This window comes from Aspergillus welwitschiae, assembly GCF_003344945.1.
Source record: "Aspergillus welwitschiae strain CBS 139.54b unplaced genomic scaffold BDQ94scaffold_6, whole genome shotgun sequence".
NCBI classification, from domain to species: domain Eukaryota; kingdom Fungi; phylum Ascomycota; class Eurotiomycetes; order Eurotiales; family Aspergillaceae; genus Aspergillus; species Aspergillus welwitschiae.
Genome location: NW_020798700.1, coordinates 101,890 through 115,076, shown reverse-complemented (window position 1 = coordinate 115,076; position 13,187 = coordinate 101,890). Strand labels below are relative to the sequence as shown.

The window sequence follows — 13,187 nt, the reverse complement described above, 5'->3', positions numbered from 1 at the left end:
CCGGCTATGAGGATAGATTCTCACATCGGCAGTAGCTCACCATCAAGACTCTTAATAAATTCGATTCTGCGGGGACTGGAGTGGAGTCAAGCTAGTATACAAGGCCGTCGGGACTTCGCGACATCCGAAACGCATCATGACACGGGAAGTAGTGGATAGGATAATTACTTCTGGTAGAACTTTAATATATAGTCTAGTATTTAGATTGTATTGATGGTTGGCTAGCAGACCTACAGGAGTTGTACTTGACAACGTTCATTTTCTCCTCCCTCCTCAAGTTTTCCTTTTTCACTATTATTCTTCGACTTTTGTGATGAGATCTCACCAACTCTGGGTGACAACCCTTGCCCTGACAGGGGCGGTCCAAGCCACCACATTGCAAGATGTGTGCACGGTTTCCTTCGCTCGAAACTCATTGCCGGCCGACAGCGTATACGCTGGAGTTTCAATCGACAGGTCTTCGCTGACTGCAGTGGCAGCCTACAACGTGTCGAGCACAGACCAAGTCTATTGGCCGGACGCCACGTTCGACTACTGCAATGTGACCTTTGCCTATTCCCACTTGGGGCGGGATGACCGGGTGGTAGTTAGCTACTGGATGCCCGCTCCGTCGAAGTTTGCCAACCGTTACCTGTCGACTGGTGGTAGTGGCTATGACATCACATTGGGAAGCACTTCCTTACCCGGGGGTGTCATGTACGGTGCTGTGGCGGGCACAACCGACGGCGGATTTGGCGGATTTGAGAACGGCTCGGATGATGTGTGGCTTCTAGCCAATGGCACCCTCAACTACGAAACGGTCTACATGTTTGGTTACCAAGCTATTCATGAGCTGACTGTCATCGGGAAGGAGCTTACCAAGAGGTTCTTCAATACCTCCTCCATCTACTCTTATTACCAGGGTTGCTCCGAGGGTGGTCGTGATGGCTTCAGTCAGATCCAGCGGTTTGCAGAGGACTTCGACGGGGCAGTGACTGGTGCCCCTGGCTTCCGATTCACCTTCCAACAAATGCAGCACCTTTGGTCACCCGTTGTTGAGCAAACCTTGGACTACTATCCCCCTCCATGTGAGCTTGAGAAGATTGTGAACGAGACCATCAAAGCTTGTGATGCCCTTGACGGCAAGGAGGATGGTGTTGTTTCGCGAACGGACCTCTGCAAGCTTCACTTCGACGCTAACAGCACAATCGGCGAACCGTACAGTTGTGGAGCTTCCTCTTTGACGACCTACAAGAGAAGAAAGCGATCGGAGACATATGAGCTCCCGGCTCAGAATGGCACTGTTTCCGCCAAAGGTGTGGAAGTCGCAAAAGAAATTTTGCGGGGAATGCATGACACGAAGGGGACCAAGTCTACTTCTCCTACCAGCCAAGTGCGGCTTTCTCCGACGCGGAGACCCACTACGACTACGATACCGGCTCTTGGACCCTCGATATTACCGAATCGAATAGTGAATGGGTGGAGAAATACATTAATCTCCTCAACGCCACTGAAATGCCTACGCTTCAGAACGTTACTTATGACAATCTGAAGGAATGGGTCCGGATTGGTTGGCAGAAATACGACGACACTCTCCAGGCAACTTACCCCGATCTGTCCCCCTACTCCGAAGCGGGGGGTAAGGTGCTTCACTACCATGGTGAATCGGATTATACCGTTCCCACCGCATCATCTGTGCATTACTATGAGTCTGTTCGTCGTATTATGTACCCTGACATGTCAACAAATGCAAGCTACGCCGCTTTGGGTGATTGGTATCGCCTTTTCCTCGTTCCCGGCGCGGCACACTGTGGCCCGGATGATTCCCAGCCAAATGGACCTTGGCCACAGAAGACGCTGGAGACTATGATCAGGTGGGTTGAGGATGGAGTTTTCCCTGAAATGCTGAACGCAACGGTTCTGCAGGGGGAGCATGAGGGAGAAGAGCAGAAGCTCTGCGCATGGCCTCTTCGACCTCTGTGGACAAACAATGGCACCAGTATGGAGTGCGTGAATGATCCGGAGGGCTTGAAGACTTGGGTCTATGACTTGAATGCTTTCAAGATGCCGGTATACTAGAATGCTTAAGAGAAGTATAGGTCTGGGTGTCCTTTCTTCTCCTACATTCTGATCCTTCCTTTACCAAGTCATCTGCTTTAACCCCGCACGTTGACCAGCTAGTCACAACTCCAGCTTGACTGGGGACTGTACACATATTGTTCAAGTATTATTGAGGTTACTACTACGCCTCTTTTTGTATAGATACGTAGTGTTACTGTGTCCATAAACTTTCTCAACTTGCTCTGGCAAAATTTCTCTTCATGTCTGTATATCGAGTCACTTACATTCTTTCATTCCAATGCTGTCCTTTGTCTCGACCTGAACCCATCCAGTAATGTCAGTACCTAGTATGGCACCTAGAAACGGAATATCTTCAGATCATAGTGAGTAGTAGGATCAGAGTGCGAAGCTTCAGTGCACTCCAGCATTCCTTCGGTACGTTAGCTACGTGCATGCAGATATGACTATGGCACAATCTTTATCCGACCGAAATTCCCGAGCAGGAAACGACTCTAACTCTTACCATCCCGGAAGTATTCGGATTGTATGAGACTTATCTAGTCCAAAATACGAGAAAAGTTCGTTTGTGGCTCGGCAGATACACCCGCGGAAGCAGTAGCGAAGCAACACAAGCACTACTAGTGCCTAGTGTATTCCGAACAGGATCTTTGCAAAGGAATCTCCCCCGCAATATCCCCATGAGGATATTACATCCGATGATCGTGCCCAAAGAATCGGACAGAGTGGGGCGCTAGCACAGCGCATAAGCTTTAGCGTGCACCCTGCCCACGAGGGCACCATGCAGAGGTGAGCCCATTTCCGGGGCCCCGAGATCCCATGACTGATATACTTTTGTCAACTTACGGATCGGATGTGTTGTTTTTGGGTGCTTGGTCCGAGAGAGTGACGTACTATCTACTAGCTTGCTGGTTACGCGTTCGGGAAATTGTGGGGTGATGCGAAAAATTAATAGTATAAATAGGTGCTGTCGACACGATAGAAGTAGCAGTAGCTGAATGCAGTGACATTAGCATTGAAAGTTTATTCGGTACTCTAGGCCAAGACCAATTCCTTTCTAGCCCCCCAGCTACACGCGATCATAGCATCATGTTAGCAAACCCCAACAGGCTGTTCCTGTTAACAACAGCATTTGTTGGAAATGTCCTTTCTCTACCAGCCACAGTAGATTATGATGGTGAGCCCCTACCACACCTAAAACCCCTACCACACCACCATGCCCCAAAATAACCTAACCCAACCCAAACAGTTCTTCCCAGCTCCGGCTCCGTCCTCAATCTCGACGTCGCAGCCAGCAACATCACCTACACCGTGCAAGAGAATGACACCATCCACACCATAGCGGCCAAATACAATGTCGGCGCCTGCGATCTCGCCCGTCTAAATGTCCTCGCCGATCCTAACTTTCTCTACGCAAACGAGACCCTCCGGATTCCCGCCCGCGCTACCTTCCCCGACGACTACTCCTGCTTCAGCACGAACAACACCGACGCAACAGCCACATGCATCTACGGTGGACCCCACGTGTATACCATCTTACCCGGGGATACGATTCAGAAGATCGCCAACGAGCGGTACAATATCACAACAGATTCGATCCTCAGCTTTACTGCCCAGACGGGATACATTGCTGCTTTGAATCCTGGTATTTACGATGTGCTGGAGACCGGACAGACCGTGAAGATTCCGAGTTGTGATAATTCGGCATGTACGATGGCGGATTTTACGTTTACGTATGGCACGTTGCAGGATTTTGCCACGGCGTACAATGTTAGTGTGGGACAGATTATGTCCTTGAATTTGGGGTATAATCATACGGATTATATTGCGCCATTGGGGGTCGTGTATGATTGTACTTTGCTGGATTGAGTGGGGAGTGTGTATTTTTTATACCATTCGTGGCTAATATCTCCCTTGAATACCGAGGCCGACGGATACTCTTCTCTGTACGTATTGCCTACAAAATGCTGTATGCTGGGAGAAGCAAAGAAGTATTCCAATGAATCACTATCCGAATAGAATATCAATTGTGGTTGAGCGAGCCAAAAGGGAGGCCAGAAATACCTCAAAGCACACAGCCGGTTTGTCCGGGACAAGCATAGGAAAGAAACATATTGACTTACACCTCACTCTGGTCAAATACCTCGGGGGGGAATACACTCGAATTGACTGACATCTTCAGTTCTGGAAGCATGCTCCATCTTTATCACTTCAAGGAAACTAACCGCCTCTCTAGCATTCCAATGACAACGAAGAGGGTTGTAGAGGGTTGCATACGCATGTGGTATTACGTTCCCAAGCATGGGTCGGTTGTGGAAATAAACTCCATCACCGTGCAGAACCATTCCTCAATGATTTATTGTTCCTGTGACTCATTAAGGCATCTGCATCCACAAATTGTGCAGCCGGTGTTCTTTATAAGCTAACATCCTCGGAGACTGTCGGCCTTCCGAAGAAACAAAAACGAGGAACACTCCAAATCCGCCGTTCCGCGAAACCAAAATGATGTCCGTAGATAGTATACCTCTGACCGCAGAGGACTTATATCTTATTTCGATGGAGAAGCCATCCCGTCCTGTGAAAGTGTTTTGAAACTGTTCAACCCAGTATATGGTTAGCGGGTTAGCTGGGCTCGTAGATCCCGAGGTGTAGAGAATGTTGTTGGTAGACATGATGGTCGGAAAGTCAGCATGCAGCTAGACACGGTCCGAAGAGCAACACTGGATAAGAAGAGAAGTAACGCATGCGTTCAGATCTGGCATTTATTATGTAGGTCCAAGCAGAATTCCATGTGATTAAATCTTGTCACTGGAGCTTGCCGTTCTTTTACGACTGTTTTCGAATAAATAGTAAGCTAGAGAATATTATATATACTAATTGACTTACTTTATTATTAGATATTTCTGATAGTTAGATATTCAAAGAATCTATAACCTTTGATACATACTATTATACATATTTACTTCCAGGTTATACTTTGATCATAGCATTGATTATAGTATATTACTTGTTTTCTGTAATAGTGGTGGATGTGTATAACTCTGGTTGCTCTGGGTCTACTGCATCAAGTCTGCTCCATACTGGTTCATGATCAATATTCTGTACTCTATACGACACCTAGAGCCATTGCAGGAGATGCCTCTTACTCCCGTGAATCAGCCTGTATATTGCCATGGCCACATTGCTGATGGCTTGGAGTATATAAACAAGTTTGAGGAACAGGAGGACGAAGTTTTGTTAGGTTGCTGTGAATACTACCTTACCTGTAAAGGTTTACATCGCATGGTATGGTATCCGCTATACTATACCATACTATTCACCTTAATATCAATATAACGGAGGTATACGGAGTAGTGCTTCATCTGGCAGTAACATCCGCAGCACAGGCTCCAGGGTTCCGTAGATTAGCCACATTGTAAGGAGTAATGCGTCAGCGGAACTTCACGCTTCATGACACTGAGTAATTTCTGTATTGATATAGAGTATATTATATAAGTATCTATAAACGAGTATAACTAGTAGTTTAGTAGAGATAACTCATGGCTAGCGATACACGGAAAACAGCGCAGGCTCTGAGATAATAGGAAATACAAATATAGGGCAACGGAAACCGTGGTCCACGTGCTAATCAATTACCTGCGGTTTAGTGGGCTATGCCAAGCCCTCCGACAGAAGATTGGAAGGGTATTCAACAAAATACCAGATATGCTGGGAGGAGTAGGATAAGGTAGGGAGAGTAGGTTTCAAGATAGTCCGCAAGATAGTAGTGTTCTCGGGGTGGTCCTGGACTTTGCGGAGGCATCGCAGAGATTCCGAAGCCGCGCACCACGAGGGCGGTAAAACACAACCCCAGGCACTGGCCACCACAGGCCTTGACAAGGCTCCAAGTTCGTCAGGAAAGTAATAGTCTACGATGAATGGATGTACATAGAGCGTGGAGATAGTAGTACCCTGCATGTCGCTCAGGCGAGGGGTCAGCGTATGAATCAACAACAACAACAACGACTGTAATCGTATCTGGCTATGGCTTAGACGCAAGTATGAGGCGAACCCTTTCACATGGTCCCAATGCTAACTGTACGCCACCTGTAGACGGGTGCATCGAACTGCTTCAGTTGAGGATCAAGGTGACCTGGACGACGCCAAGATCGGCTACTTTGTCACAGTCGGTGTGGGCTCCCCCCATAGGCGGGCCGCAGTGGAAGATTCCAGCTTGATGCGTGACGATACCCAAAAAGCCTCAGTCGAGAATTTAAGATGTGAGCGTTGCCATGGCCGTCGTTCTACGAGTTTCACTGCAGACACCGGGAAGCCTCTGTGCAATACCCAGCCCATGGCATATGTTCACGGCGGCGCACTGGCTGTGCGGGCGCACGAAAGGCCCTCCAACAAGATCCCTGGCTTCAATCGACTGTGGATTTACCGGCAGGTGGACGGGTGAAAGAGCCAGGAATCAGCCCAAACAATACGCAATTACAACCAAAGTCTCCTGCTCCGGTATATGAACTCTCTGGAATGCCGACAAGTTTGTTAGACAGGAAATGAGAACGTTGGCTCCTCGATATCGTAACCTTTAAATGTGCTGTAGAATCAATGGGCTTCCTTGCTACTTACATACATTATGATCGGGTGATTCCTTTCGTTCCCCAAAGTCTGCCTACAGCCTACTGTAATCAATGCAGTTCATTGACTAAATAAGCCCTTAGGCCAGGCAAGGTGTGAACACACCACTTCGGTATATTTTCGGGTTGGCAGAGTGGGTTAACCAAGTTAGGATACGCACAAACCCCCTTGCTTGGTGTGGAATCCCACGCCTGGGATCCCTAAGTAGGGGTTGTTTTCATCCACCTGGCCAGGCAGCATGCCATTTAAATACTGCAGCAAGAGGAAACATTACGACCAATCGTACACAAATCTCAGTCTCTCTCTGCAGAGATGATCCCACCTGTGCAGGTGAGCTCCAAGCGCTTTTTTTTTATCTTCCCCCCATAAGCGGCAATAACTAAAATAAAAAGAATCATGATGTTGGAAAGATTATGTCACCGCGTGGTGCACTAGTTCTTGTCACTTCAGGCGCCCAATTCATGGATAACGTGTTTAATGCGGCCGTGAGTATTGCTTTACCAACCAACCAACAGGAATTCAATGTCACTTCGAGCAATCTTCAGTGGGTCATATCTGCATACACGCTGACATTCGGTGGCTTTCTCTTGTTGTCTGGGGTCCTGTCCGACCGGTATGGCCGGCGATGAGTCTTGTGTACCGGCCTCCTCTGGCTGTCCATATGGACGATTGCGGTCGGGGTTGGGGAGACTTTCAACCAACTGGCGATCTTTCGTGCGTTTCAAGGAATCGGAGCTGCCATGACTGTCCCGTCGTCACTTGGGATCATCGGTTCTTATTACGTCGGTAAGGACCAGTCGCGAGCTTTGTCAGTCTTTGCGTCCTGTGGCGCGCTGGGCTTTTGCGGAGGCCTCATCTTTGGTGGGTTCGTCTCCGCGTCTCTAGGGTGGAGATATGTCTTCCGACTCAGCGTCATTATCACGGGGTGTCTGGGGGTCCTAGGATTCTTCGTTCTCCCGAAGGATCGAAAAGAGGGCGGTGCACGCCCACGATTAGACTACATGGGAGCAGCCCTGTCTACCGCTGGACTTGTATTGCTCTCGTTTGTACTTTCCAGTGGGGGTGTGCAGGGGTGGAATAGAGGTTTCATTATTGGCTTATTGGTCACTTCTGTTGTTCTTCTCATTGGCTTCGTTTTCGTGGAGAAGAAGGTGAGCAATCCGATCATGCCGTTGTCTTTGTGGAAGCTGCCACATTTTCCTCTGTTATGGCTTTCAGCTTTTGGTACGTATGGAATTGCCCGCTCCAAAGAGCGAAATGAATAATCTGCTGTATGTTGATTGCTCACCATGTTCTGTTCCAGCTGTTTATGGCAGTTACCAAACTACCCTGTACTACGCAGTCCTCGCTGCGCAGCGGGTCAGCCATCTCTCTGCAAAGCAAACTGCGGTCTGCTTTCCCCCTATGGGAGGCTGCGGCCTCATTCTCACTATGCTCTTGGGATATCTGATCGATATAGTCAGTCCCAGAATGCTGCTATTTTTTGGAATGTCGATGGCTGTAGTGGCTCCTATACCGACAAGTGTGGGCATGCATGAGAATATGTCCTTGTATGCTTTTATCCCCCGCGAAAGATTATACATAGAACTGACTTTTAAGTAGTTGGACAGGCCTTTTGCCAACTTCAATCCTTGGAATTGCTGGCATTTCCCTTTCATGGGTAACAGTATCTACAGTCATGCTTTCACTGGTCCCTGTGAATGTAAAAAGCTTTTGCGGTGGCATGGTACGTATCGCCGTTCTAGCTGTATAATCTGTCAAGACGAAGGGTCAAGGATATATGGATTTGATCTATCTAGATCTCAAGAAGATGGTTGGTGGTTGGAAGAGGTGGTCGGAGACCACGCAGGAAGAAAAGGCGAAGGATCAGCTGACAGCTGCCTGGCTGCAGTGAATGTCTCAACATAATCTGCTCAAGCCGACCAAGTGCTCTTTTCCTAGATCAATACCGCGTTTCAATTTGGAGCTGCGGTCGCTCTCGCTATAGCGGCAGCCGTAACACAAGAACTGGACATTAAGCATGGCCATGGAGTTGTGCAAGAGTATCGGACGGGTCTCTGGTGTTCAGCGGTCACTGCTGGAGTTGGGCTATTGTTTTCGGTTCTTAGCCTTCTGGGACCTGTGATGAAGTGGCTCCGGCAGCTCAATTAGATTTTGATCCTATGAGTGTCTGGGTTGTAGGAGATTGTTAACCTAATTCAGAAGGTATATATTCAATAGCAGCGTTAGATTCAAATGTCTTGTACGGTTGACTCATATCATATCTACCAAGTCTAAGCCATATACATACCCCAAAGGCCTAAACTAATCATACGAAACCTGCGCCAACAACCGATCCGCCGTCTCTCTAAACGCCCCCATCGCCGCCCGCCACAACTCCGGCCCCAGACTGATTCTCGCAACTCCGATCTTCTTCAACTCCGACACCGTCAAGTATCCATCCCCAAGGATCAGCTTCACATTAACCCTCCCGCCCAACGCCTTCGCCAGCTCCCTGACTTCATCCCCAGAGACTCCCCGACCGCCCGGTCCCCACACAAACACCGTGCAAGCACCCGCATCCAGAAACGCCTTTCCCCGCTCGATCGCGTCCTCGATAGATCCCGTCCCCGCTGGGCCCAGGACGTCAGTGCGCGCATTGATCACAAAATCTGGCACGCCAGCCTCGCGGGCAGCCTGGACCGCGGTGCGGATGCGGTTCACGGCCTCGGGGAGCGAGCGCAGCTTGCCCGCTGCGTTGTCGAAATCTTCCAGGTTGCAGCCGACGGCGCCGAGAGCGATGACGTCCCGAATAGTCTGGGCGACGTCCTCGTAGCCATCTTGCATGTCGACGGTCAGGGGCAGCTGTGGGGACGTAGTAGCGGCCACGACGGCGGCGATGGTGCGCGCGGCGGCGAGGTTCTGCGGCAGAGTGAGCGACTCGTCGGCGATGCCTTGCGAGGCGGCCACGGCGTAGCTGGCCGTCGCGATGGCCTTGGTGGTGGCATGGCCCGCGATGTAGGAGGCTGTGGCGCCGTCGTAGACGTTGCTGAGCACGATCGGGTTGCCGGGTTGGTGGAGGCTGCGGAAGTAGATGGCACGGTCGTTTTGGGAAGACATGATGATGGTTGAGAGAATGGATAGAGGTACTTTGATTAGAGGGGGAATTAGTTAAGAGGTCGGCTTTATAGAGAGGTATAGAGAGAGGTGAGTCATTGTAATGTGTAGATGCGGAGATACGAGAACATTGCTCTGGAATTGTCCACTCGCGAGGCTGCATGCAACTCCACTCAGATGGTGAGACATTGCCATCTTGATCTTTTTTTTTTTTTTTATTTATGAGGCACCCCGCCCCTGTAAGGATAGAAGAAGCAACCAATCAATCAATCAATTTATTCTCACTTCAACAGGTTATGAGCCCGGGTTTGCTTAGCTTAGTTTGGAGAATATTCCCTACTCCTAAGTTTCCCCATCGAGTGATAACGTAAACCACAATCGCGCGGCCCATACAATCGCGCGGCCCATCTTGTAATGCCATACAAAATCTATTATTTTTTAGAATTATTATATCTCAACAAATACACTTTTTATGAGACTATAAGGCTATATAGAGCCTAATAACTAGAAGATAAGTATAGTAGACTTATTCAAAAAATTTTAAAAAATTTTTTATATTAAATATATTGACTATCTTAAAATACGAGTAAAATACATGTATTTTATATTACCAGCTATTATATGTAGTTATAAAAATCTGTAAAAAATATTAAAAAAGAATTTATGGTCACTATAGTCTACATACTCAATATAAAGTTTTATACTCCTTAAATGGTTGAGATATTTCAATTATCAAAAGTGGTTTTTATATAGCATTATTAGCTGGGCCGCGCGATTGTGGTTTACATTAACATCATCTGTTGACTAAACTGGGATGGCTCAGTTGATTCTGTATTGAAGAGGACAAACTCCTAATGATCAAGAGGGGGGAAAGTTGTGTGGAATAGTCTCATGAATCTGACAAAATCATCACACCGCTACAGATATTTGCCAGACCAATCATATTCCACAACCAGTCCTCGCAAGAGACAACACATTATCATACCGCTAAAGATGATCGTCGGACCAATCAAAGCGTACAACACCTCATAGGTAATGACATCTCACCACACCGCTACAGATATATCATATTGGCAGAGAGACATGAAACAACCAGCTCCGTTTAGTATGCTGAGATATTCCTTTCCTCTTTTATACCCTGATCTTCTTGAAAAGGGAAAGTCTGCCAAGCTATCTAATAACAAGAAGACATAGATCTTACAAGGCACACAGTTGGACTGATAAAGAGCTTAATTTGGTATACTATCTTCAAAGTATCTGTCATTGGTACTTTACACAAATCTAAAGGGTTAAATTTCCATTACTTTCACGACATGCAGTTGGAGGAGCATACAGAAAACTACCCCTGGAAGAGTGTATACACCGGGCACTTGCTGCTGCGTCTGCTATTGCCAGGTCCCGGTATACTACTAGACAAAAGTCTCCTCATCAAACTCAAGCTGCATTCTCCAATCCAGAATAGGGACCAAGTCCCCTCCACTCAACAAATCCTGAGATCGGACATGCACCACTGACCTCAAGTAATAACAACTCAACCTGGTACAGTCTCCGGCTAAACAGACCCACAATCTTCCTAGAGCGGAAGCCATGATATATAGTTGATTATGTCTACTTCCCTCACTTCTTTGAGTTGTATGGCTGTTATCTCAAGGTGTCTGAATTACCAGATAGTGAATATGTCCCTCTATCATATATACTTACGCCAAGCTCGTCGGACCGCAGCCCATCTGTTATCTCAAGTCTTCCCAGCGCTGTATTAAATTTAGAATTCTTTGGGTTAGAAGCGCGCCTACTCAACTCATCAGACCGTGATTTCCTGGTCACTTCTGACTTAACTAACAACGGATCTAACTCAGAGTTCTTCAGTCCAGAGGAGCATCTGTCTATACCATGACTGACACTGCAAAATTTGAGCAGTTTAGACTAAGTGTATTCTACAACAATATTCCAATCCTTGACAATGCTGGTAACTGGTTCAAATGGAACCAGAAGATCAACCAGTTTATTTGAATTTCTCCTGTTGCCGACGATGGAGCGGTGCCTCCAATAGAGGAGGATGAGATATAATAGTAGACTTATTACCAAAAGTTTTACTTGGTAATGATTACGGCGAAATTGACACACAATGCTGTACAGAGAATCAATGTCTTTAAGATCTCACAAGTCCAGTTGCTCATCCAGGCTGTAAAAGATTATTTTAAACTGGAAGGCACTGGCACATACATGAATCTCCAGCGGTGGTACATGTCTCTTATGAGAGAAAAGTATAGAACGCCCAAGCATTGGGCGCTAAGATCTGGAAGATTCATGCTGAAAAGCTCCTTCTTAACCCTGACTGTGTTATTTCTAAGATTAAGTGGACATTCTTCTTTATATATGCACTTGGTCCTGAGTATGAGAGCTTCCGCGACCATATTTTTAGATAAATGGACCTTGTTAATGAAAGGGATACTAATGGTACTAATATGAAAGCGGCGCCCACGTTCGACTATATTGAGAACAAGGCCGTTGAGGAAGAACATCGGAAGGGACAGTTGGGTAAATAAACTATTAATAGGCAAATACTTCCTGCCCTCGCTCTTATCCGCGGGCCCGGTGATAAGAAACTTATACTGTCACTGGATAGGACAATATATTGAATTGAGATTGATAATGTCCTATACTGCTCCTTCTGTCGGAAATCATATCACGTGGACTCTGAATGGTACTCGGGCTTTGGCTACTATGATGGCTGTACCTATGTGGGAAGGTCTCTACCTCTTGCAGTTCTGACTGCAAGCGAGAATATTGTTGAGATGTTGCTTGCCAAAAATGATGTCGACGTCAACGCCCAGGCCCACATTAGGTTTCATCCCAAAACATATCATCCTAGAGAAGAGTACGGACACTATTGGAAGACTACACCTTTGCTTGTAGCAGCAGCCGAAGAGTACGAGAATATCGTCATGCTCCTGCTTCTTTCTCGGAGGGCCATGGTTGACGCCAAAGACGAGAATGGCCGGACGCCGCTGATGTGGGCCACCTATAGGTGCAACACAACCATATTCAAGATACTCATTGAGTATGGCGCTGATATTAATGCAAAGGATAATGCTGGTTGCACACCCCTTTTTGATGCAATCGGGAAGGGGAGCATAGAGATGGTGAAGCTACTACTGGAGAACAGAGCTGACATTTACGTGAAGAATAACTCCGGGTGCACACCAGTCGTCTATGCTACCAGGTTGTGGAACTGGGCTATAGTCGGGCTGCTACTCGATCATGCGGCAAATGAGGACCTGATGAACAATTACGGTTGCACTCCAATCTCATGTACTCTCAGAGAGGATGATGAGGACATGGTCGATCTGGTGCTTCAGTAGAGTCATTCTGTCAATACGGAGATACGAGATTGATAATAGATCACGTGG

At 47.3% G+C, this 13,187-nt stretch overlaps 6 protein-coding genes across 6 annotated transcripts; 5 read left to right on the top strand and 1 right to left on the bottom strand.

The window, feature by feature from the left end:
* Positions 1-313: 313 nt before the first annotated feature.
* On the top strand, positions 314-2,058 carry BDQ94DRAFT_184649 (tannase and feruloyl esterase; the record flags this gene model as incomplete). Its single annotated transcript, XM_026774696.1, has 2 exons — positions 314-1,295; positions 1,343-2,058. 2 exons carry the CDS (start codon positions 314-316, stop codon positions 2,056-2,058), a joined length of 1,698 nt encoding a protein of 565 aa, XP_026629483.1.
* Positions 2,059-3,063: 1,005 nt separating this feature from the next.
* BDQ94DRAFT_113695 (uncharacterized protein) lies at positions 3,064-4,229 on the top strand. The gene is made up of 2 exons (XM_026763612.1): positions 3,064-3,235; positions 3,308-4,229. The coding sequence occupies exons 1-2, from the start codon at positions 3,148-3,150 to the stop codon at positions 3,925-3,927; spliced, it is 708 nt and encodes a 235-aa protein (XP_026629482.1). The 5' UTR covers positions 3,064-3,147; the 3' UTR covers positions 3,928-4,229.
* Positions 4,230-7,142: 2,913 nt separating this feature from the next.
* On the top strand, positions 7,143-8,832 carry BDQ94DRAFT_157438 (MFS general substrate transporter; the record flags this gene model as incomplete). The annotated part of the gene is made up of 6 exons (XM_026768744.1): positions 7,143-7,257; positions 7,312-7,542; positions 7,624-7,905; positions 7,985-8,231; positions 8,284-8,407; positions 8,623-8,832. 6 exons carry the CDS (start codon positions 7,143-7,145, stop codon positions 8,830-8,832), a joined length of 1,209 nt encoding a protein of 402 aa, XP_026629481.1.
* BDQ94DRAFT_137841 (isocitrate lyase/PEP mutase family protein) lies at positions 8,813-9,856 on the bottom strand. The gene has a single exon (XM_026765130.1). It carries the CDS (start codon positions 9,778-9,780, stop codon positions 8,986-8,988), a length of 795 nt encoding a protein of 264 aa, XP_026629480.1. The 5' UTR covers positions 9,781-9,856; the 3' UTR covers positions 8,813-8,985.
* Positions 9,857-10,770: 914 nt separating this feature from the next.
* On the top strand, positions 10,771-11,671 carry BDQ94DRAFT_157436 (uncharacterized protein; the record flags this gene model as incomplete). Its single annotated transcript, XM_026768743.1, has 5 exons — positions 10,771-10,793; positions 10,933-11,030; positions 11,097-11,196; positions 11,248-11,297; positions 11,376-11,671. The coding sequence occupies 5 exons, from the start codon at positions 10,771-10,773 to the stop codon at positions 11,669-11,671; spliced, it is 567 nt and encodes a 188-aa protein (XP_026629479.1).
* Positions 11,672-12,572: 901 nt separating this feature from the next.
* BDQ94DRAFT_167354 (ankyrin repeat domain-containing protein) lies at positions 12,573-13,139 on the top strand (the record flags this gene model as incomplete). The annotated part of the gene is made up of 1 exon (XM_026770788.1): positions 12,573-13,139. The coding sequence occupies one exon, from the start codon at positions 12,573-12,575 to the stop codon at positions 13,137-13,139; it is 567 nt and encodes a 188-aa protein (XP_026629478.1).
* Positions 13,140-13,187: the final 48 nt, after the last annotated feature.

What these genes read in the sequence shown, in the direction of transcription:
- BDQ94DRAFT_113695 (XM_026763612.1), top strand. Translation starts at nt 3,148, where the DNA reads ATGTTAGCAAACCCCAACAGGCTGTTCCTGTTAACAACAGCATTTGTT. An exon ending in AGCCACAGTAGATTATGATG is followed by an intron (nt 3,236 to 3,307) that starts GTGAGCCCCTAC and finishes CAACCCAAACAG; the next exon opens with TTCTTCCCAGCTCCGGCTCC.
- BDQ94DRAFT_137841 (XM_026765130.1), bottom strand. Translation starts at nt 9,780, where the DNA reads ATGTCTTCCCAAAACGACCGTGCCATCTACTTCCGCAGCCTCCACCAA.